Raw genomic sequence first — 26160 nt, forward strand, 5'->3', positions numbered from 1 at the left:
TGTCATTTAAATTGATATCTCAAATCGCATCTACATTTATCTATCAGTTATCGGATTTCACTCAAATGCATACTACCACCTTACACCATGGAATGAACATCTGATTACAGGTAAAAATGGTGGTACGCTCTCACTGACAGTACTTGTGTACTAAATCAAAAAATTTTTGTGGTATATAATTTAGCAATTCCGAGAGATTTTTGCAATTACAACTACCAAAACTGTTCGTATTATGACAAAGAAAGAAAACAAGACTATAACCATTTTTAAAATTTTGTACAAAATACGTCATTTCAAGCAGTATGCTAATCTCTACTAGTGCTTCTAATATCATTTGAATGCTCTGAGATATTAAGATTTAAACCGTTATACAATCTTCAAGTCTATTGATATACATCTAAGTGAAAAAAGCACTCTTCTTAAATAAGAACGTTTGAGAATGCTACGCCCTGAATATTAACAAAACGAAAGAAACATGGTATACATTTAATTATAAAAGAAAGGCAGCTTTACTTTTTAAAATAAGTTAGCTATTTTGTTCAGTACCTACCTTTACCTGAGTTTCTATCATGTTGCTTTCATTCAAATTGGTATTATAAGGAGACAAGGAGGATCAAGAAATACACATCAAAAATTATCATCTCATGTGTCATTCTTGTCAAAGAAGGAAAATTAGCATAAGCTTATCCTTTAAAATAAACGGGTGAATGCACAGGTGTATTGGAAAATGCTATATTTAAGAGGGAGAAAAGTAACATTCAACATAATATTTATCAGTACTTACAGTTGAGATACAAATTTTCTGCTATAGTTTCAGGAAACATGTGAATACCTTGAAAGTATACTTTACACAGATGAGCACTTTGTCTCCCCATTTTGTTACTTTTTATTGTCTTTTTACGTTACTATCATTAGAATCAGTGTTCTATGAGTAAGAGAAAAACTTTACGCTAAAGCAGAGTATCTGACAAGTGGACTACGTTACGAAGGTGAAATTTACAACATACGAAGTTCGACAAGAAAGTAATAAGAAAATTGTTTCAGCTTCTGCTGGCAACGCTGCAGTGTGAAACCGTCGCCAGAGAGTAGCCTTGGGCCTGCTCCAATAGCACAGCACGTGGAACGCACGAAATATTTTTTATTGTGAAGTTAGAAGTTAAAGAGTGCGATCGTATGTTCGACCCGTCACAACAACGGAAGCACGTAATATTGACCAGTGCTACGCAATCGCCTTCTGTATGAAACTTGGTGAGACTGCCTCGATAACGTACCGGAAGATTTAGCAGGCCTTTGGACATATACTGTTACCAATAGCAGAGGTATATTGTTGGTACAAAATGTTTGCGGAAGGCAGAACAGAAATCGAAGATGAACATCGTAGTGGGCGACTTACAACAATATGGATGGAAGAGAGCATAGAGAGGGAACTTCTCTGAGAGGATAGACGATTAAACGTGAAAATGATTGAGGATAAACAACATAAATCGAGAAAATGTGCGTCTGATATTAACTGCCTCGTACAAGCTCCCTTACCCGGTTTGTAGTGGCGGTTCAAGTTTGGAGGGTTGCCAGCATCAGCTTAAAAAGACATTCTTCTTACGTTATTTTCGGGTCTCGTAATTAAAATCTTTACTGAAAACCAGTGGGCAAGTGTTATTGGCTTTAAGGAACGAAAACGAAAAATTCCCGTTGTTTACTAAATACATAAAATTACCATATGATTTAAATTCGAGGGCAGATCGATAAACCACAAAATTTTTTCTCCCCAAGTATTCCAGCTGAAATGGAAAAATTGCATGACGAGATTGTTTGAAATTTGAGCTACAGAGATTTCTTTGTTTTCCTATGTAGCTCTAGCGACACAAACTTGAACTACGAAAGAAAAATGGCGTCCTGTTACTTTCCCTCATATGTGAAGAGATGCCAGTCATGATTAGATTTCAATGAATCAAAGGGCATACACCAAGAGAAAATTACTGTAACATGCGTACCGTATATGGGGACGATTATATGGACTGTTGCAATGTTTCCAGTTATTGTGCATTCCCCCAAGTTCCAGGCACCCGGTAACAGCTTCAACACCGCAGATTATCAGCGCCATCCAGCCAGCAATTCTAAGTGACCATCGTGTGCACGTGCGAACCTTATTGCAGAAATTCAACATTTACTATGCTGTAGTGTACGACCTTGCTCAGGACACATTGCAATTCCATAAAGTTGGTGCTCGCTAGGTGCTTAAGAACTTGACAGATAACCACGAAGTTCAGCGAATGATGACATGCTTGGATCACCTAACGCGTTATGCCATCTGTATGCAATCGTGGATGTCTTGGGCATACTATTAGACGCCCGGGACCAAGCACGTCTTTATGGAGTGCAAACATACTGGTTTCCAACTCGACAAAAACTAAACGTAATTCAATTTGCGAGAAAAGTGCTTGTGACAGTGTTCTGGGACGTTTGTAGTTTTTTGGGGGGATTTGTTAAACACTGGACAACTGTAAATGCTGCAGCGTAAATTAAAACTTTGGTTAACGTTGCGTCGTAACCTGCGTGACAAACTCCGCTAGAATAATGGTGACAACGTCAAACTTCATCATTACTGCCAGTCCACAAGTCTCTTTCGTCTCTCACTTTCACATCTCTATGTTCTCATGAAGAAATTCCTCACCGGTCAAAATTTTGCGAGATACGGAAGTGAAAACAGCAGTCCGCACATTCCTATATTCCACCATAACAGACTTTCATGAACAGGGCATCCTGAAACCGGTACCACGCTCATAGACATGTATGGAGAAAGTTGGTGACTGTAGAAAAGTGGATCAAATACGTAACTTTTTTTGTGCTTTGTTTGGTTTTGGTATATTAAATTTTTGGGGGTAAAAATACTGCGCGTTGCTTTCGATCTGTTCTCCTAATAAGATGTATTGCACAGATATTCATTACACACCATCTGATGCAGTTTAGTGATCACAGCTTTGCCAGCATATAAAAAAAAATAAACTAGGATACCTACATTTCTGTTGGAATGTCATGAAAAATTATTCAACTGTGAACCCATACATCTTAAACACTACATATAGACTAGTTTCGGTATTCTAACATGTAAAACGTCTAAAACTGTAGAAGGTCTCGTGGCACAAAATTAAAAAAAAAAATCAGGCAAACAAAATATTTTCATCATTATTCATATAAATAACGCAATTTCCCGTTTACTTATGTGAACTGGCAAAACGGGCCACAGAATCACATTTTTTTCTTAAGTAAATCTAGTTCAAATTACCAATTTGTTCGCGAGTTAATACACAAAAATATTCAAAGGAGAGCACCTTGTGGGAAATTTTTCTTCAGTACGTCTACTTAGTTTTAATGGCTTATACATGGTATAACCTTTTTTACGCGATAGAGGGATTGAAAATTATGATACAATATTCTTAATGTTGGATTAACACTTAACTTATATAAATATTCAAAAGGCCGAAACTAGAAAAGAAGAACACATTTAAAATAAAAATTTTAAAAAAAATATCGTATTTCGAGGATTCACCAACGGATTCCGAAGAAAATACACATTACACATATACTTTCTTAGTTAAAGTTTCTTTTTCTTTGTAGAAATGCGTCTTGAAACTGGTCAATATTTCAATCCAGCCAAAAGTATGACTGTAAAAGTGCAACGATTCTGAGCCAGTGTACAATAAGTTTACCCTGGCTCTGTATACGGAACGATCTCTGGAATTCAAAAGTTGAAGTTAAGCATTGGTATTTTTGATATACTGTTTTAGAGGTATCGGGTGCTTGTTTCACTGGCTACAAGCAAAGAACTTATTGTGCATACGTTCACGAAATTATGAATGAGAACCTAAAGAGTTAAATATTTCCAACAGACCCGAGTTCCAACAGAAGTTTTGATAGTAATTTTTGCTGTGTAATTTTACCTGCATACGTGAGAACTGAAGAAAATGCAATATACTCTTCATCGTTAAACTTAAGTATACATACGGTAATATACAAAACACAGACACCCTGTGATTAAGTGGTCCCGTAGGCTCATGGCGTCAGAAAAGAAACCACCTCTACTGGATATAATCCACGATTAAACCAAGCTGCCCTGGATTCCTATCACGAACTTTAATAGGCTCCTGTTGTATAATACTCTCTTGTTGCTTCTGACCTACAAACCCGCCTACATAGTTTTATACTTTCAGAAGAATATTACAATTTCCATGCATATTTCTGTCGCAAAGTGAAACTATTAACTTAGACATTTTGTTTGCAATACTTTTGTAAATATATGTGATATCTTTCTTTTATAGACATCGACTATACATTTAGGGACGTGAACCTTCATTTACTTCACATAACGTTAAGTAACTTACTCAAATTTTGTTTTGAAATTTCGTAGGTCTTCTTTCCTGATGTTATTACCCATCTATATAATACAATATATTGCACAATGTAATGTTATTCAGCTTAATTAAAGGCGAGATAGTTGGGTAAATGATCCCTTTTTCAACGTAGTATTGCATGTGCATTATTTACAGTTGACATATCTTGTGAATCTGTTCAACAGACAGTATTTTCTTTCTACTCGATTGCAAGTAATGTTTACAGGCCATATGTTAAAAATACAACTGTAGTTGTGTGATAGGTCTATACAAATATCTACATTTATCTCCATGATTACATCAACAACTATCACTTACATAAATTATTATAAATCCAAAGGAAATTTCTTCTACAACACACCACTGGTATTTTGCTTTAGAATTATACAAACTAGTAAACTTTTCTAACACACACATGAATAAAATTCATTGAACGGGACGAAAGTTTACTGATATAATTACACATGTACTAACGAATATATTATTGGATACCAAAAAATGTGATCCAAATTAGAATCGAACTCACGACCTTACACTTGTAAGTCCGGTGCGTTACCGGAAGCTAATACAGAGTAGTTCTGACGTATGATTACCGTTATGCTAGAGGCTGTCGAGCTCTTCAGCATGGCTCTAATGACACGTTAGAACGACTCTGCATAATGCCCAATAGTTTTAGCTTTTATTTATAAGATACTTAGCAAAATGATAGAAGCGGACAAAGTATTGCGTACATATGAAAATGAGGAAATAAAAAGCTGTTTAAAAATCTCACAGAAATATTTTGTTTACAGTAAGAGAACTACAAATGATCAAGTAAGTTAAACGAGTTCGTGAAATGCTTTCAATTGATTGAATAAATGATAGGATGTGAGCGAATGTGTAAGATATACAAGGTAAATGTCGAAACGATAAGAACGTAGCGTGGGTAACACATATATCATTATCTTAATGACGAATTAAATATCGTTGCTTTATTTTTGGATAGTAGTTAAAATAACAATCACTGGTGGCACTGGAGGAAAAACGGGTGAAGGAGCTACATCTTGCTTAAAATTCGCACGTCTGCCACAAATCTGTTACACTGCTCGAATGTTTTCATCTATGACTAGGAGTCAACCTAGTGACAAATATTCCACGAGTCTTCAGTACCAATACCCAAGTTAAACAAGTGAATATAGATTTAAAGTGTGAAACTAAGACTTCCAAACTAAGCGAATTCAATATTCAGACTGGAGGTAAAACATCTGTAAATACTGGTTGCAATAGAAAACAATGTCAATAATAGTGTTTGTTCTTTGGACATTGATTCCATGTAAAGAAGGGGTTATTTTCCCTTACTCTATTAATTCTGTGAAAATAAATGTTGAAAACTATCGTTAATTTGAAGTACTACCAATTTGAATAGAGGATGGAGGGATGAGATAGAAGCTACACTTGGGACGCTGAAAAGGTCTGAAAAAAATCTCTAAATCTTTTTGAGTCTTTCTCTATGAAAATCTGATAAATGAAGTACTAATACATTCAACAACTTCCGGTTTCGATGTGCTGCTGCGGGTTGTGAGGTTTTATATAAGAAACAGAAGTTATATGCTTTCCAAGTATAATTTGTCCACATCTATTATCATTTGGGTTTTATTACGATAACTTTTGAAACCAGAAATGGACAATTTCAACCTCTTCCGGTTTCATCTTAGAGTTAACGTAAAACAAAACCAATTCTTGTCAAATTAATGAATTAAAAAACACTCATATCGATATGTTTTATCGTTTTTGTTCTATAGATGTGTTAAAACTGGTAAGCTTGAAACAAGTTCTGTTTTGGAACAGTGTAGTCGATGCTTATGCTTACTTGTCCTGAGACGCTGGAAATGGCTGAAATCTTTTTAAATAAAATAATTACACGCTGTTTGTTACAATTTTCGTTTTACGTCGATAAAAGTTGAAACTGGAAAATGGTAATTTTAAACACCTATTGTTTGAATAGAGCTTCAACGCAAAGTAACGTTTTCTCGACCAGCAAACTCGAGTCGAAGAACACATCCATATTTCTTAGCGTTTTGGCTCTACGGAAATCAGTGTTTAACCCTTTACTGTTCACTATGACTTAGAGTTGACCAAAAAATCTCAAACTTGTACAGGATGATATATAGGCACTCTATATCATCTCTACTGATTTTGAAAATTTTCCCGCCAAAACTCTTCGAGTTATGAATTGTTACCATATGATTACATTGTACAATATGCCTGTATTCATAGGTGTAACCATATGGTAACATTGGTCAATATGGTGTGCTTGTTATGTAAAAACCATTTCTACTAGAGCAGTACGATAGCAAATTGAAATATAAGGCCAGTTGCAAAATACTGAATATATTTTAAACAGTGTTCAATTACAAACAATACTTTCGTGTTACAGCTCCTAAATAGTCATGTTATCAAATATCTGGGGCATATAATTACAACTTACAGACACTTGTCAAGAAATGATGGTGACTTTTTTTAGTGCCAGTTAGTATAAAAATGACAGTGTATTTATTTGGACTAAATAACTTACAAATAATGGTTATGGTATTGGATGTTTTCTTGCACTGTAATGTAGTGCTTATGGACATATTTCTTTACCATATAATAAAATTTTTAGAGCAGTATAGCTAGTTTCTATGAATGGAATACCAGGAAGCAGTTTTTGTTTTTATTTCAGTAAAAGACAACCTTGCATCACATTTCCTAACGTAATTCAACTAGTACCACATTTCTAAACCGGCACCTTCCTTTAGACGTATGGATAGGTCAGTGGGGTATATTATCTGTTGTAGTATCATCACTCGGGCGAAGTTTTCAGTGGTCGACCTGTCTTTCCTTGCGGTTTTATTATCGATTCTACAGAGGACCGTTCTCTCTTTGGTTTCCCATACGTAGCAAGTGCGTACGTAATATCAGAACTATATACCTTCAAATATATATCTAATTCTCTAACCATTTTACGGTCTCTCCTGCATATCAGTCAGCTGTTTACTACAGCCAAGTCTAGGATGTAGCCGAAGATTTTGAGGTACCAATGTTTGGCTTTCATTGTACGATAAATTATAGTTAGCATATTTGATTTATTCACTGCCCCTATATGTTTGTTTTATCATTTGATAATAGCTAGGCACTAAACATGCACTTTCTCTTTAAAACTTTGGAGTCAGCATCAGAATCGATTATGTCATCTGGTAGAGATGTAAGACCTTTTGGAATGCTATTATTCTGAAAAAAAGAAACAAAGGTAAAATTATTCTAAATCAGATATTTTTCGATTTCTTTTTATGAAGTAAATACGCGCGTAATTTTCGCCCTCGCATAATTTTCACATCCCAATTTTGAAGAGCAGTTTCTGTATATTTTATTTTCCTCGCGTAATTTGCGCACGCGAGGATTTGGCAGTGATTTGTAAGAAACCACACGGCTTCTTAATCAATTTTTTAATGTTATTTTTCTACAAATATAGAATTAGTTGTTTGTTGTCAATTCTTGCTAGAAAGAAAATGTGTACCGGTATTTTCGTGTTATTTTGAGTGGGGAAAAAAATTAGATGATGTTCACTCATGTGGCTAATTTTTTCCCCCGCATAATTTACGCACACTTGTTTCAAAACAACTTTTTTCCTCTAAAAAAGTGCGAAAATTACGCGAGTAAATACGGTATTATTATTAGACATCAGACAATATTACCTATCAACCAACCAATACGCATTCTTTGGAAAGGTCGTCAGAACGAATCTTTAATTTACAGTACCCGAAGAAAAGATTTTATATGCAGCTATAAAGCCTAAGATTTTATCTGCAGCTATAAGGCAATCTTGGACTGGAATCCTGACCAGGATTCACGACGGACTCTTTGGGGGCAGAGAAAGGTTTCTCCGATGATCAGAATCTGTCGCAAGAGGGACACTAAGGAGAGGGGCAAACGACACTTCGTCCTGTGATGACGTAAAGATTTCTTTGAATTTAGTAGAGGTATCTTCCTCATCACACAAAACTAACATTAAAAAATGGGCCAATTATTTTTGCAAATAAGAAATATATACCACATATTACCGTGGGACGTAAAACTCAAACACTTCACTTTATTTTTCTTATTTCTAGTGTCGACTCGTCCCATGGGCAACACAAGTTTTGAACCGAAAGGTTTAAAGGAACCTCTATTCAAATTTTACCTGAACATATTCATGGTAATATTAAGCGTCGAGTGGTCAATGATTTGTTCCATTTTAGGTATTACGGACTAAGTTATACGGTGGAATGTTTAATTTTCTTTGTTTAGGAGGTATTTTAAAGAAATACTTCAGGAAATATGCTGGAAAATTGAGGATCTGATCCTCGCGAGGGCTTTCTTACCCTAAAATAACCTCGCCCTCAATGATATGTGGGAGAGAGCGAAGGACAGCTTCCTACGCGAGGATGAGGGTTAACGAGGGCGAGAAGAAATTTCCAGTAGGAACGCGAGGGCGATGGACAAAAATCCTCATGAGGACGAGTTTGAACGAGGTCGAGAGCTAACTTTCACTGCGAGGGCCAATTTCAAGCATGAGGGTGAGGGCAAGCAAGGGCGATGGACAATTCCGATCGCCAGAGCGAGGGCCAACTTCCACTACGAGGCGAGGGTGATGGACAACTCCCTTCGCGAGGACAAGTTTCCGAAATGAGGACAATAATGAGGGCGAGGGCCAATTGCCACTGTGAGTGCCAGAGTGAGTGAGGTCCGAGTAAAATGAACATTATGTTCCAAAGAATCGAGTTTAAGAATGTGTCCACGCTTTCTGTTATTCCTTCAACTTATTGATAAAATTCCGGAATGAGGGAAAAGTAGTAAAAGAGAAAAATAACAAGGAGACAGAGTCGATTGGAATAAAACTCGAAAGGAAAGAGTAGTGCGTTGGACTAACCTCTGCTGTGTGAAGGGTGATGTATCTTACTTACTTGAAGTCGAACTCTACATGCTACAGTGAGTCTCAGCAAAAAGATTAAGTCCAGCTATATCTTGATTTATCGGAGACTGCTTAAAACACATCCGATCAGTTCGATAGTTCATGGTTTTCTGCTAACCGGAACTTATCTATGTCATCTCTAGACTCCTTATATAGTCTACCTCCTAGATTAACCTAGGGTAAGAATAGTGGAAGAGAGAGAACAAGGGGACTCCAAAGCAGAACAGAGGAGGTGGATCTGGAGTGGAGCCACAAAAGTTGATGGTATGAGGGAGTGGAGGGAGCGTTCCAAACGAGCTACACCAGCGCCACGGTTCCATCTGGCGGCAAACTAAGAAAATCCAGCCAGCTTATTAGCTATAGAAATGCTTCGCCAAAGATGTTTTTCATATCGTCGCTTTCAATACATAAGGGCTAAGCCGTCGTAAGGGGGCACGTTCTTGGGTGTCCCAAAACCCTTGATTAAGGCAGTGTACACGTACATTGAATCTCCACTGGACATATTTAGGCATATGTACGCTGTATGTGTTGCCAATTACCTGTTTAATTTTAGTTATAACTGTATTGATGAATGTGTATGTGTAACTGAATGTGAAGGGATTAATGGCAATATTGATGTCTTAATATGATTTTTTATTTCAGTTTCGTTGGTGAAGACAGCCAGTTGAAAATTACAAAAAAAAAAAAAAAAAAAAAATCCTATCGAGGACATTTTTGATGTTTGAATATGTTTACTATACGTTTAACTTGAAAGATTTTTTGGACAAAAAATGAAAGGTTCATTTGTGGGCCAAAATTGTGAAGCAAGTGGACATAATAACCAAAATTGAAGTCAATTTCGTGCAGTCAATCGCGTAAATACAGTCAGTCACTCCTGTACATTATAATTTAATTACATGGAATGCATGTATTCATAATTATACTATCAAGCTTTGCCTGCACGTGGGGAAGAATTACACGTATTATAGGCGCGAGGAAGCAGTGTTTAATTCTTTGTTTTGTAGTAGATATTATCTTGAAGAGTAAAGCCAAACCAAGGGCGTATATACTTTTATCTTTATTTGTAGAAGATTTTTAATATGTAGTTGAGTAATTCTTAACAGTTGTTTGGTTACTTAATGTATTCCAGAGTTAATGTAATACAAATATAATATCCGCGTAAAAGTCAAAGACCTGATTGCTGAAGTACATTTTACAATGTTTCTCGAAATACTGCTCGATTGGTATCCACTTTTTATATAGCCTTTATTGTAGACTTCAATGTTTTGACTTGGTCAATTTTGTTTCCACAGGTACGTTGGTATGACGAGCTGTTTTAGCGCTATAGACGAAGCATGTAGCCAAAATTAGAGGCGTCTCCTAACGAAAAGCATTTCGGTAAAATCAAGAGGTTTCTTGTCTGGAACTAAGGAAAGAAAAGCAACCTCTTCTACTGAATTAATGTTGTATATTGTTATATTAAAATATACGTTTAATGGATGAATTCGGCACGAGAAAACTATATTTTTACCTATAAGATTTCCCTTACGAGCTGCCTTTAATTTGGACATTCGACGCCTCTTCACATCCATAGTCGCACACACAGAGATTGTCTAACATCTAGTGCACGTCCCTCTATATACTTATGAATCGTCCAATGGACTAAACGTTCGTTTTACCTGCGTTTTACGTCTACGGCAGAATACTGGGTGTTTGTGTACGTTCATAAAGCTCAGTTACTGACATCCGCACGGCATACATTGCACTTTTATGCAGGTACGTATCTGGTGTCCACTGGGCACACATTCTAATTCCTGAAGGTTTACTGGAAAAATTTTCGGCAAAAGATTTACCTCTATTAGGGTTCACATCCATGACAAATGAACGTCTATAAACGTACACATCGATGTCTTGATCACATATACTGAAAATCTACTTACGTCCGCAATACCCCTCACTGACCCACTGACTCTTAAAAAAGCGGACATCTAATGGACGTTGCATGGGGTACTATTAAGATCTATACAAACGTTCAGTGGACATCCTCTTAGTGTTCTGTTAAGGTACACAATATGTTAATGGTTAAGTATCAATGGATGTTTACTTTCTCATGGACGCAGTTCGCACGTAACGTGTTGGTCCATCTTCCATTCATTTAGACGACCTGAATCGGCTAAATTCCTGGATCATTTTTGAATGAGCCTGTGCTGTGTAGGTGTTTTACAAAAATTGAATTTGCGAGAAAAATTTATAAACTCATGGTACCTGTGAGCTTTATAACCTTCATGTTTTAATATCTTTGCAGTGTTTGATCTTTTCCAAAATCTTTCTTCTCCACACTCCTTCGATATATCAGCTTTCTCATTAGTGTGTGCTAACATATGATTTGCCAAAATTGAACTTAAACCAAATCACTTTTCACACACTGAGCTCTTTTTTCTGTGTTAATTACTGCCTTCTGCCAAATGTTAATTTTGCACAAATCGTATCCCAAATTTTTTGCATGGGAGCTCCTTCACGGCTAAGCCGTTACCGTACGCACCTTTGGTTTGGGAATCCTGGGTTCGATTCCCGGCGGTAGCTCGTGTTTTGGATACCACGCTTATAAGAAAGTCCACCTAGTCTCGCTGCAGAACGGGACATTAAACTCAAAATCAACTTCAAACTCTTGCCATTGAAGAGAAATTTCACCTATATGTATTAACGTATGTATAAACAAATGCAGTTTGACGAAAGCTGTACTGACAGTCTTGGAGTGTATGAGGTTTTTTAACTGTGTATCAAGATATGTTTAGTCAAATTTGAACGTCGAAAAAATATCCCACCCCTTTGAGATAAGTAATGTTTTTCACAGGCATGTATCAACGTATGTTTAACCAACTTTGATCGTTCACTAGATTTATTTCGACTTTTCGCACATGTGAGATTTTCCACCTGAATGTATTAACATGTGTGCAGCTCTATGTGAACGTCGAAAAAATTTTTCCTACCCTCTTAGCATGTGTGAGGTTTTTCACCCTGTAGGTATTAACATGTGTGCAACTAAATTTAAACGCTGACAAAATTTGTTTCTACGCTCTTCCCATTTATGAGGTTATATGCATGTATGTTTTAACTTGTGTCTAGCATATGTGAATTTTTAACTTGTATGTATTAGCTTGTGCCTAGTTAAATGTGAACGATCAATAAATTTTTGACATTTGGATTAACATCTGTCTAGCTAAGTATGAACGTTGACTAAGCTTCTTACCACAGTCTTTGCTTGTGTGAGTTTTTTCACCTGTATGTATTAACACGTGTATGGCTAAATTTGAACGCCGATTAAATTTCCACCACACTCTTCGCATATGTGAGTTTTTCACCTGTATGGATTAACATGTGTGTAGCCAAATGTGAACGTTGACTAAATTTGTTGCCGCACTCTTTGGATGTGTGAGGTTTTGAACCTGTATGTATTAATATGTGTCTAGCTAAATCTGAACGGTAATTAAATTTCTTTCCACACTCTTGGCATGTGTGAGCTTTCTCTTTTGTAAGTATTGATATGTGTCTAGCTAAACTAGAACGCTGACCACATTTGTGTCCACTCTTGGCATGTGTGAGAATTTTCATTGGTATGTGTTAACATGTGTCTAGCTAAAGATGAACGATGACGAAATTTTTTGCCGCACTCCTTGCATGTGTGAGGTTTTGCACCTTTATGGATTAACATGTGTTTAGATAAAGATGAACGTTCTCTAAACTTCCTACCACAGTCTTTGCATGTGTGAGGTTTTTCACCGGTATGTATTAAAATGTGTTTAGCTAAACTTGAACGTCGATTAAATTTCCCACCACACTCTTGGCATATGTGAGATTTTTCACCTGTATGGATTAACGTGTGTGTAGCCAAATATGAACGTCGACTAAATTTTTTGCCGCACTCTTTGCATGTGTGAGGTTTTTCTCCTGTATGTATTAACATGTGTCTAGCTAAAGTTGAACGCTGACAAAATTTGTGACCACAGTCTTTGCATGTGTGAGGTTTTTCACCAGTATGTATTAACATGTGTTTAGCTAAATTTGAACGTCGATTAAATTTCCCACCACACTCTTGGCATATGTGAGATTTTTCACCTGTATGGATTAACATGTGTGTAGCCAAACGTGAACGATGACTAAATTTTTTGCCGCACTCTTTGCAAGTGTGAGGTTTTTCACCTGTATGTATTAACATGTGTACAGCTAAACCTGAACGGTAATTAAATTTGTTTCCACACTCTTGGCATGTGTGAGGTTTATCATTTGTATGTGTCAACAAGTGTTTAGCTGAACATGAACGCTGACCAAATTTGGGTCCACACTCTTTGCATGTGTGAGGTTTTTCATTTGTATTGATCCTGTAATAAATTCAGTAAAATATTGAGTGGAAATCTAGGTACACTATATGGAACAACAAAGAAATGCAGAAGTTACCATCTAAAATAGAACAACAAAAATATTGAATTTTTATCGTGAGGCTTTTCAAGGTAATAATAAGTTTTAGAATGGTGAAAGTGCTATATCTCATAACTCACCATAACCAAACTTTCAGGATAGCAATAAATTTGTTCTGATTTTACACTTATTTGCGATACCAGGTTTTAAAAGTTATTTTTTTCACGTTTTTCTTTACCGGGTTTTCGTTTACGATCTCTCACACGCACGTAGAATCAGATGTGGGAAATTGAATGCACCCAAAATCTAAAATTTCATAAAAAGTGGAGATACGATGTTTTGCACTTTCCCCCCATTAACTGATTTATAATACTATTGTAATATTACATAAAATCTTGTAGATATTAGGAGAAGAGAACTATTGAGGTGTTTTAGTATCATTTCTGCTCTCCAAAGAAAAGCATGTCATTTAAATTGATATCTCAAATCGCATCTACATTTATCTATCAGTTATCGGATTTCACTCAAATGCATACTACCACCTTACACCATGGAATGAACATCTGATTACAGGTAAAAATGGTGGTACGCTCTCACTGACAGTACTTGTGTACTAAATCAAAAAATTTTTGTGGTATATAATTTAGCAATTCCGAGAGATTTTTGCAATTACAACTACCAAAACTGTTCGTATTATGACAAAGAAAGAAAACAAGACTATAACCATTTTTAAAATTTTGTACAAAATACGTCATTTCAAGCAGTATGCTAATCTCTACTAGTGCTTCTAATATCATTTGAATGCTCTGAGATATTAAGATTTAAACCGTTATACAATCTTCAAGTCTATTGATATACATCTAAGTGAAAAAAGCACTCTTCTTAAATAAGAACGTTTGAGAATGCTACGCCCTGAATATTAACAAAACGAAAGAAACATGGTATACATTTAATTATAAAAGAAAGGCAGCTTTACTTTTTAAAATAAGTTAGCTATTTTGTTCAGTACCTACCTTTACCTGAGTTTCTATCATGTTGCTTTCATTCAAATTGGTATTATAAGGAGACAAGGAGGATCAAGAAATACACATCAAAAATTATCATCTCATGTGTCATTCTTGTCAAAGAAGGAAAATTAGCATAAGCTTATCCTTTAAAATAAACGGGTGAATGCACAGGTGTATTGGAAAATGCTATATTTAAGAGGGAGAAAAGTAACATTCAACATAATATTTATCAGTACTTACAGTTGAGATACAAATTTTCTGCTATAGTTTCAGGAAACATGTGAATACCTTGAAAGTATACTTTACACAGATGAGCACTTTGTCTCCCCATTTTGTTACTTTTTATTGTCTTTTTACGTTACTATCATTAGAATCAGTGTTCTATGAGTAAGAGAAAAACTTTACGCTAAAGCAGAGTATCTGACAAGTGGACTACGTTACGAAGGTGAAATTTACAACATACGAAGTTCGACAAGAAAGTAATAAGAAAATTGTTTCAGCTTCTGCTGGCAACGCTGCAGTGTGAAACCGTCACCAGAGAGTAGCCTTGGGCCTGCTCCAATAGCACAGCACGTGGAACGCACGAAATATTTTTTATTGTGAAGTTAGAAGTTAAAGAGTGCGATCGTATGTTCGACCCGTCACAACAACGGAAGCACGTAATATTGACCAGTGCTACGCAATCGCCTTCTGTATGAAACTTGGAGAGACTGCCTCGATAACGTACCGGAAGATTTAGCAGGCCTTTGGAAATATACTGTTACCAATAGCAGAGGTATATTGTTGGTACAAAATGTTTGCGGAAGGCAGAACAGAAATCGAAGATGAACATCGTAGTGGGCGACTTACAACAATATGGATGGAAGAGAGCATAGAGAGGGAACTTCTCTGAGAGGATAGACGATTAAACGTGAAAATGATTGAGGATAAACAACATAAATCGAGAAAATGTGCGTCTGATATTAACTGCCTCGTACAAGCTCCCTTACCCGGTTTGTAGTGGCGGTTCAAGTTTGGAGGGTTGCCAGCATCAGCTTAAAAAGACATTCTTCTTACGTTATTTTCGGGTCTCGTAATTAAAATCTTTACTGAAAACCAGTGGGCAAGTGTTATTGGCTTTAAGGAACGAAAACGAAAAATTCCCGTTGTTTACTAAATACATAAAATTACCATATGATTTAAATTCGTGGGCAGATCGATAAACCACAAAATTTTTTCTCCCCAAGTATTCCAGCTGAAATGGAGAAATTGCATGACGAGATTGTTTGAAATTTGTGCTACAGAGATTTCTTTGTTTTCCTATGTAGCTCTAGCGACACAAACTTGAACTACGAAAGAAAAATGGCGTCCTGTTACTTTCCCTCACATGTGAAGAGAAGCCAGTCATGATTAGATTTCAATGAATCAAAGGGCATACACCAAGAGAAAATTACTGTAACATGCGTACCGTATATGGGGACGATTATATGGACTGTTGCAATGTTTCCAGTTATTGTGCATTCCCCAAGTTCCAGGCACCCGGTAACAGCTTCAACACCGCAGATTATCAGCGCCATCCAGCCAGCAATTCTAAGTGACCATCGTGTGCACGTGCGAACCTTATTGCAGAAATTCAACATTTACTATGCTGTAGTGTACGACCTTGCTCAGGACACATTGCAATTCCATAAAGTTGGTGCTCGCTAGGTGCTTAAGAACTTGACAGATAACCACGAAGTTCAGCGAATGATGACATGCTTGGATCACCTAACGCGTTATGCCATCTGTATGCAATCGTGGATGTCTTGGGCATACTATTAGACGCCCGAGACCAAGCACGTCTTTATGGAGTGGAAACATACTGGTTTCCAACTCGACAAAAACTGAACGTAATTCAATTTGCGAGAAAAGTGCTTGTGACAGTGTTCTGGGACGTTTGTAGTTTTTTGGGGGGATTTGTTAAACACTGGACAACTGTAAATGCTGCAGCGTAAATTAAAACTTTGGTTAACGTTGCGTCGTAACCTGCGTGACAAACTCCGCTACAATAATGGTGACAACGTCAAACTTCATCATTACTGCCAGTCCACAAGTCTCTTTCGTCTCTCACTTTCACATCTCTATGTTCTCATGAAGAAATTCCTCACCGGTCAAAATTTTGCGACAGATACGGAAGTGAAAACAGCAGTCCGCACATTCCTATATTCCACCATAACAGACTTTCATGAACAGGGCATCCTGAAACCGGTACCACGCTCATAGACATGTATGGAGAAAGTTGGTGACTGTAGAAAAGTGGATCAAATACGTAACTTTTTTTGTGCTTTGTTTGGTTTTGGTATATTAAATTTTTTGGGGAAAAAATACTGCGCGTTGCTTTCGATCTGATCTCCTAATAAGATGTATTGCACAGATATTCATTACACACCATCTGATGCAGTTTAGTGATCACAGCTTTGCCAGAAAATAAAATAAACTAAAAGAAAATAAACTAGGATACCTACATTTCTGTTGGAATGTCATGAAAAATTATTCAACTGTGAACCCATACATCTTAAACACTACATATAGACTAGTTTCGGTATTCTAACATGTAAAACGTCTAAAACTGCAGAAGGTCTCGTGGCACAAAATTAAAAAAAAAATCAGGCAAACAAAATATTTTCATCATTATTCATATAAATAACGCAATTTCCCGTTTACTTATGTGAACTGGCAAAACGGGCCACAGAATCACATTTTTTTCTTAAGTAAATCTAGTTCAAATTACCAGTTTTGTTCGCGAGTTAATACACAAAAATATTCAAAGGAGAGCACCTTGTGGGAAATTTTTCTTCAGTACATCTACTTAGTTTTAATGGCTTATACATGGTATAACCTTTTTTACGCGATAGAGGGATTGAAAATTATGATACAATATTCTTAATGTTGGATTAACACTTAACTTATATAAATATTCAAAAGGCCGAAACTAGAAAAGAAGAACACATTTAAAATAAAAATTTTAAAAAAAATATCGTATTTCGAGGATTCACCAACGGATTCCGAAGAAAATACACATTACACTTATACTTTCTTAGTTAAAGTTTCTTTTTCTTTGTAGAAATGCGTCTTGAAACTGGTCAATATTTCAATCCAGCCAAAAGTATGACTGTGAAAGTGCAACGATTCTGAGCCAGTGTACAATAAGTTTACCCTGGCTCTGTATACGGAACGATCTCTGGAATTCAAAAGTTGAAGTTAAGCATTGGTATTTTTGATATACTGTTTTAGAGGTATCGGGTGCTTGTTTCACTGGCTACAAGCAAAGAACTTATTGTGCATACGTTCACGAAATTATGAATGAGAACCTAAAGAGTTAAATATTTCCAACAGACCCGAGTTCCAACAGAAGTTTTGATAGTAATTTTTGCTGTGTAATTTTACCTGCATACGTGAGAACTGAAGAAAATGCAATATACTCTTCATCGTTAAACTTAAGTATACATACGGTAATATACAAAACACAGACACCCTGTGATTAAGTGGTCCCGTAGGCTCATGGCGTCAGAAAAGAAACCACCTCTACTGGATATAATCCACGATTAAACCAAGCTGCCCTGGATTCCTATCACGAACTTTAATAGGCTCCTGTTGTATAATACTCTCTTGTTGCTTCTGACCTACAAACCCGCCTACATAGTTTTATACTTTCAGAAGAATATTACAATTTCCATGCATATTTCTGTCGCAAAGTGAAACTATTAACTTAGACATTTTGTTTGCAATACTTTTGTAAATATATGTGATATCTTTCTTTTATAGACATCGACTATACATTTAGCGACGTGAACCTTCATTTACTTCACATAACGTTAAGTAACTTACTCAAATTTTGTTTTGAAATTTCGTAGGTCTTCTTTCCTGATGTTATTACCCATCTATATAATACAATATATTGCACAATGTAATGTTATTCAGCTTAATTAAAGGCCAGATAGTTGGGTAAATGATCCCTTTTTCAACGTAGTATTGCATGTGCATTATTTACAGTTGACATATCTTGTGAATCTGTTCAACAGACAGTATTTTCTTTCTACTCGATTGCAAGTAATGTTTACAGGCCATATGTTAAAAATACAACTGTAGCTGTGTGATAGGTCTATACAAATATCTACATTTATCTCCATGATTACATCAACAACTATCACTTACATAAATTATTATAAATCCAAAGGAAATTTCTTCTACAACACACCATTGGTATTTTGCTTTAGAATTATACAAGCTAGTAAACTTTTCTAACACACACATGAATAAAATTCATTGAACGGGACGAAAGTTTACTGATATAATTACACATGTACTAACGAATATATTATTGGATACCAAAAAATGTGATCCAAATTAGAATCGAACTCACGACCTTACACTTGTAAGTCCGGTGCGTTACCGGAAGCTAATACAGAGTAGTTCTGACGTATGATTACCGTTATGCTAGAGGCTGTCGAGCTCTTCAGCATGGCTCTAATGACACGTTAGAACGACTCTGCATAATGCCCAATAGTTTTAGCTTTTATTTATAAGATACTTAGCAAAATGATAGAAGCGGACAAAGTATTGCGTACATATGAAAATGATGAAATAAAAAGCTGTTTAAAAATCTCACAGAAATATTTTGTTTACAGTAAGAGAACTACAAATGATCAAGTAAGTTAAACGAGTTCGTGAAATGCTTTCAATTGATTGAATAAATGATAGGATGTGAGCGAATGTGTAAGATATACGAGGTAAATGTCGAAACGATAAGAACGTAGCGTGGGTAACACATATATCATTATCTTAATGACGAATTAAATATCGTTGCTTTATTTTTGGATAGTAGTTAAAATAACAATCACTGGTGGCACTGGAGGAAAAACGGGTGAAGGAGCTACATCTTGCTTAAAATTCGCACGTCTGCCACAAATCTGTTACACTGCTCGAATGTTTTCATCTATGACTAGGAGTCAACCTAGTGACAAATATTGCACGAGTCTTCAGTACCAATACCCAAGTTAAACAAGTGAATATAGATTTAAAGTGTGAAACTAAGACTTCCAAACTAAGCGAATTCAATATTCAGACTGGAGGTAAAACATCTGTAAATACTGGTTGCAATAGAAAACAATGTCAAAAATAGTGTTTGTTCTTTGGACATTGATTCCATGTAAAGAAGGGGTTATTTTCCCTTACTCTATTAATTCTGTGAAAATAAATGTTGAAAACTATCGTTAATTTGAAGTACTTCCAACTTGAATAGAGAGTGGAGGGATGAGATAGAAGCTACACTTGGGACGCTGAAAAGGTCTGAAAAACATCTCTCTAAATCTTTTTGAGTCTTTCTCTATGAAAATCTGATAAATGAAGTACTAATACATTCAACAACTTCCGGTTTCGATGTGCTGCTGCGGGTTGTGAGGTTTTATATAAGAAACAGAAGTTATATGCTTTCCAAGTATAATTTGTCGACATCTATTATCATTTGGGTTTTATTACGATAACTTTTGAAACCAGAAATGGACAATTTCAACCTCTTCCGGTTTCATCTTAGAGTTAACGTAAAACAAAACCAATTCTTGTCAAATTAATGAATTAAAAAACACTCATATCGATATGTTTTATCGTTTTTGTTCTATAGATGTGTTAAAACTGGTAAGCTTGAAACAAGTTCTGTTTTGGAACAGTGTAGTCGATGGTTATGCTTATTTGTCCTGAGACGCTGGAAATGGCTGAAATCTTTTTAAATAAAATAATTACACGCTGTTTGTTACAATTTTCGTTTTACGTCGATAAAAGTTGAAACTGGAAAATGGTAATTTTAAACACCTATGGTTTGAATAGAGCTTCAACGCAAAGTAACGTTTTCTCGACCAGCAAACTCGAGTCGAAGAACACATCCATATTTCTTAGCGTTTTGGCTCTACGGAAATCAGTGTTTAACCCTTTACTGTTCACTATGACTTAGAGTTGACCAAAAAATCTCAAACTTGTACAGGATGATATATAGGCACTCTATATCATCTCTACTGATTTTGAAAATTTTCCCGCCAAAACTCTTCGAGTTATGAACTGTTACCATATGATTACATTGTACAATATGCCTGTATTCATAGGTGTAACCATATGGTAACATTGGTCAATATGGTGTGCTTGTTATGTAAAAACCATTTCTACTAGAGCAGTACGATAGCAAATTGAAATATAAGGCCAGTTGCAAAATACTGAATATATTTTAAACAGTGTTCAATTACAAACAATACTTTTGTGTTACAGCTCCTAGTCATGTTATCAAATATCTGGGGCATATAATTACAACTTACAGACACTTGTCAAGAAATGATGGTGACTTTTTTTTAGTGCCAGTTAGTATAAAAATGACAGTGTATTTATTTGGACTAAATAAATTACAAATAATGGTTATGGTATTGGATGTTTTCTTGCACTGTAATGTAGTGCTTATGGACATATTTCTTTACCATATAATAAAATTTTTAGAGCAGTATAGCTAGTTTCTATGAATGGAATACCAGGAAACAGTTTTTGTTTTTATTTCAGTAAAAGACAACCTTGCATCACATTTCATAACGTAATTCGACTAGTACCACATTTCTAAACCGGCACCTTCCTTTAGACGTATGGATAGGTCAGTGGGGTATATTATCTGTTGTAGTATCATCACTCGGGCGAAGTTTTCAGTGGTCGACCTGTCTTTCCTTGCGGTTTTATTATCGATTCTACAGAGGACCGTTCTCTCTTTGGTTTCCCATACGTAGCAAGTGCGTACGTAATATCAGAACGATATACCTTCAAATATATATCTAATTCCCTAACCATTTTACGGTCTCTCCTGCATATCAGTCAGCTGTTTACTACAGCCAAGTCTAGGATGTAGCCGAAGATTTTGAGGTACCAATGTTTGGCTTTCATTGTACGATAAATTATAGTTAGCATATTTGATTTATTCACTGCCCCTATATGTTTGTTTTATCATTTGATAATAGCTAGGCACTAAACATGCACTTTCTCTTTAAAACTTTGGAGTCAGCATCAGAATCGATTATGTCATCTGGTAGAGATGTAAGACCTTTTGGAATGCTATTATTCTGAAAAAAAGAAACAAAGGTAAAATTATTCTAAATCAGATATTTTTCGATTGTCTTTTTATGAAGTAAAACCTTCAAGCATGAAATAGATTTTGGTAAATATCTGGATTCAAACAACGTGATTTAGAATTGTATTATGCTACATAGAATTTACTGAAAATACCAGTAGCAAGTTATAGATATTACGCCAATGGATGTGAATAGTGAATATGTAGGAAACAAAAAGGGAAGGGTTTTTATCCACTTTCTACTAGTAGTTTTGAAATGTATATTCAATATCAAGCATATAATATGCTACAATTTAGCAGCAACACAAAGAAAATTTGCAATAGCAGAATACTTCTACGAGATGCATAAACATATATAGGTGCTAAATGATTCAACATACCTCACTGTCAGGTACATAATCTTGATCTTGAGGAACTTAGGTCTTCATCGGATTCGGACGAATCAATGTCAGGCAACTGCGATGAATCGGATATGACACCTGTTGCTCCTTAAGACTTTTTCGTAAAACACACTGACCGAGATACAATCCCCATCCATTTTGAGCGACGACGAACTGAACTCTGAAATGAACAAACTAAAAAATATAATAAGTCAGTAAGCTATAAATTTATTTCTCATAGATCAGCGTTCAGGATAGATCTGGGTAAAAGAAAAAGGGGTACACAAATTGTACCTAAAACACATTTACATTTAACGATATCCCATATAAAAGTATTATTAGAAATGGTGTAATACCAACAAAACCTTTACTGACAACGCCCCTGATCACAGTTCACTAGATTTACGAAAGCCGAAAATGAAAATGGACACTCCTTAATGAACCAAATTGATGAACCAAACTCTAATATGGAAAATTTCACAGAGTAAAGACACATAAAGCATTTGTTTCATGTATGAATATCGACAATTCAGTAAATACACTTGTACATAAAATCGAGAAGAATACAGCTCAATAAATATTATAATTTTATTTCCTCATTGAACAATGTAACCATATGGTTACGTGAGGTTTAACAGCCCTAAACGTACTCGTAAAGTGATATAATTGATAAAATTAAATTTAAAATCTTTCAGTTAGGCTTTATAAACAACTAGAAGTCAACAAAACAAAATTACGGTTACTTACCTAACAACCAGGAATATTTCCTCTTCACCCTCTGTGAATTCTGGCTTCTACTAACAAACACAAAACATCTTTCCCTCGTAAAGTTACCCGAACCCACTACAAGGTGTCAGAACGAGTCAGCGTACGAAGCGGAAAGGTGCAGCCATATGGTAACAATGACCAACAACGGAATATTGAATTAGCGTTTACGTTAGACAAGTTCGATTATTTTGTAACCATATGGTAACGAAAAACAGTAAAGGGTTAAACCGCAATGGTAAATCTAAGATTTCCGTTTCTCTTATAGTGCTGTAAATAGTCAGGTTGAACCGTTTGAAGAAAATACTTCTCCCTATCTACTAGTGTTTGTTGTGTGGCGATAAATGTTGAAACCACACATCGTTATTTCTAATCACTTCTTGTTTGAATAGAATCTCAACGCAGGAATTGAACATGTTCTTTAAATGCCAAATCGATTGCAAGAAACCGCAAGTTAATAGCTTTTAGCGCTTCTGCTGTAAAAAAAATCAGTTCTGAAATTGGATGTAATTGTAAATGGGATCAACTTGCCATTTTAAAATTCTTTGAGTTTTATGGTCAACGTTTCCACCGGCTAGGCTAAAGGAGACAGTGATGATAAGAAATGAAAGAAATTGTGGAATGATAGTAGCGGGATGGGGGAATAAGCCCGACATAACCCACGCACACGGTGTTTGTCCAACACAAAGTTCACTTGGCAGCACTTGCGTTCGAAACAAGGACCCATGCTCCAGAAGCGAACGCTCTACTACTGAGCCAGTGCGTCCTCACTTTAAGAATGTTGAGGATAGTCATTATACATTGTGTTGCGAAGCTGAATCCTCTGCACAAAAGTGTTTCTCGTTATCATATGTTGCAATTAAACGCCGAATTGTTTTCACAGACCCGCATTACCCTACCTGCTACCGTTTTCTTTTTGACACGAAAATGAAATCTAAGTGTTATGCCACACGCTTATGCCGACCAGGCTAAACGGGACAGGGATTATGAGAAATGAATGAAATATCGAAACGAAGAAAATAGAACCCCAAGGAAACCTACTTACACGGTGTTTGTCTACCACAAAGTCCGATTGGCGCAAGCTAGGATCGTAGCACTGCCTCGGTGTATCAGAGGTGAATGTTCAAAAATTGACCCGTTTTAATTAAAATTAAATGAATTCTTTAGATTCACGTCTCACGAGTATGTCGGCTAGTCTAAAGGACAAAGGAATGATGAAAAAGGAATGAAATATTGAAATGAACAAAAAAGAACCAAGAAAAATCCACATACACACGCTTGTCTGTTATTGTTCAGAAGCTATAATGTTGAAACTGGAAATGGTCATTTAAAAAACTAGCGGTCGGAATAAAGGCTTAACGCAGAAAATGGAACCTACATTTGGGAACTGAACCGATTGTAACAAAGCATATCTCGATATCCCTTACCGTCTTTTGTAGATAGAAGTCAGTATAGAATAGAATTATATTATTAAATTTCAAACACTTCCGAATTTGCTAGATTGTTGCGCGTGAAGTATGTCCTCTTTAGACCGTCTATTGAATGTAAAAAGAAGACACTTGTCAATATCTGTTATCGTTCCCGTTCTATGGTGACAAATATTTAAACCGAAACGCATCATACTCGGTTTCAATCGCTCCGGTTTGAATAGGAGTTAGCAGAAAATGTAAGAAGCTGAAGTAATAGTGAATTTGAACAACATCCGGTTTTGACAGAGTTAAAGACAGTCATGATACTGAATCGTTAGAAACAATCGCTTCTCGTTGTGTGTTACAGCTACTTTCTGTGGCAATAAAGGCTAAAATCAAAATGACTAAACTGAATAAAGTTCGGTTTGAAAACAGGGTTAACGGACAAAATTGGACCTATCCTTACGACACTGAAATACTTAAAATAAAATCATCTTGAAAGCCTTGACCGTTTATCTTGTACGGGAATCAGTCATGAACCGGACGTCATAGTAAATTTGAATTACTTTCCGTTTCGGGAGAACTGAGCGAAATAGCGCAAGTAGTAGAGCGTTGCCTTCGCATTCGGGAGGTCTTGGGTTCCATTCCCGTTGTCGACCATCCTGACTGGTGTTTTCCAGTCCCCCTCAGTCCTACTAGGCAAATACCAGGATAGAACGAAGTAAATAGGCCCTCGCCCACATCTTCCCTATTCCTTTTGATTTTTATTGTTGTTGTTAGGTATCCACTATAAAATGGCCTCTGAGCTGTATTTGGTAATTGTTAAATAAATAAATAATTTGAATAGCCTTGAATGTTGTGCTAAGACGATGAATCATGCACAAACATTCGTTTCTCGATATATTAAAATTTTCTATTAAATATATTAAACTTATGCACGTAGCACCTTAAAAGTCTCAAAAGCTGCTTTGGTTTTATGGACATTATGTAATATAACTTACCAAAAAGACTTCTGTATACAATTCAAAAAATTAGAGATGGTATTATCTCAGATTCAAAACCATTTTCAGAAATGAAAAAAAAATCCTTGATTTTAATTTTATTTTTTACCAAAGCATACAAGAAATATTTCTACAAAATGCAGTGTGATTCATTCACTGCTAAGAGATTACAAAAATATTTATTTCACTCGTATAATAAAAGTAAAATAAGGCCGAAAGTAAATATAAATGCAAGCTACAGTGGCGAGAATAATCCGCATAATGTCAAAAGACTTTTCAAACGAAACAGATAAAAAAAATTGATTGTTTTGTATCTAGGGTCATTCTCACGTCCAAAATCTAGAAAAACAGCAACACATGATTTATTTTATTCATCTAGTAATAAAGACGACCTCAGGTTCCATTTTCTGAAATTAGAAGAAAAAATGCAATACAGAAGATGGTTGAAGCTCAAAATATACTTGAAATAGAGCGGTTGGGAAACTCTTCGTGGCTTGTACTAGAGATCTTTTATGTTTCCTAAATTCCCAAAAATGATATCAGTTTATGTCACTCACCGAAAAAATGACAGGATCTCAATTTTAACCATCCGCAGTTACAAGCCGAAAAGCAGCACTTTAGATGCCCAACCTTCCAACAAGATTATATACAACGATCAAAAATGTTTTCATAGCTTGCCAGTAGAGTTGTCATGTCAAATATATACTTCGACGATAGTTTCCAATAAGGTACAAA

At 35.8% G+C, this 26160-nt stretch overlaps 1 protein-coding gene across 6 annotated transcripts in view; it reads right to left on the minus strand.

Moving 5' to 3' along the window:
• Positions 1–4329: 4329 nt before the first annotated feature.
• LOC145681246 (uncharacterized) overlaps positions 4330–26160 on the minus strand; it is a 29794-nt gene continuing 7963 nt past the window's right edge. The window contains exons 2-3 of one of the 6 annotated variants that reach the window (XR_014130749.1): positions 10868–13715; positions 4330–7637 (exon numbers count right to left, since the gene is read on the minus strand). Coding sequence is in view for 3 of the 6 variants with exons in the window: in XM_081752804.1 (XP_081608930.1) it covers positions 12896–13715 (820 nt within the window). In the remaining 3 variants the exon portion in view is untranslated. Of the gene's footprint in view, positions 13716–21037; positions 21863–22250; positions 22446–25521; positions 25833–26160 lie in introns of those variants that run through there. The other 5 variants (XR_014130750.1, XR_014130751.1, XM_081752804.1 and 2 more) reach the window with 5 other exon arrangements.

The sequence above is a fragment of the Thermobia domestica genome, chromosome 3 (assembly GCF_964235325.1).
Source record: "Thermobia domestica chromosome 3, izTheDome1.hap1.1, whole genome shotgun sequence".
In the NCBI taxonomy this organism is placed as follows: domain Eukaryota; kingdom Metazoa; phylum Arthropoda; class Insecta; order Zygentoma; family Lepismatidae; genus Thermobia; species Thermobia domestica.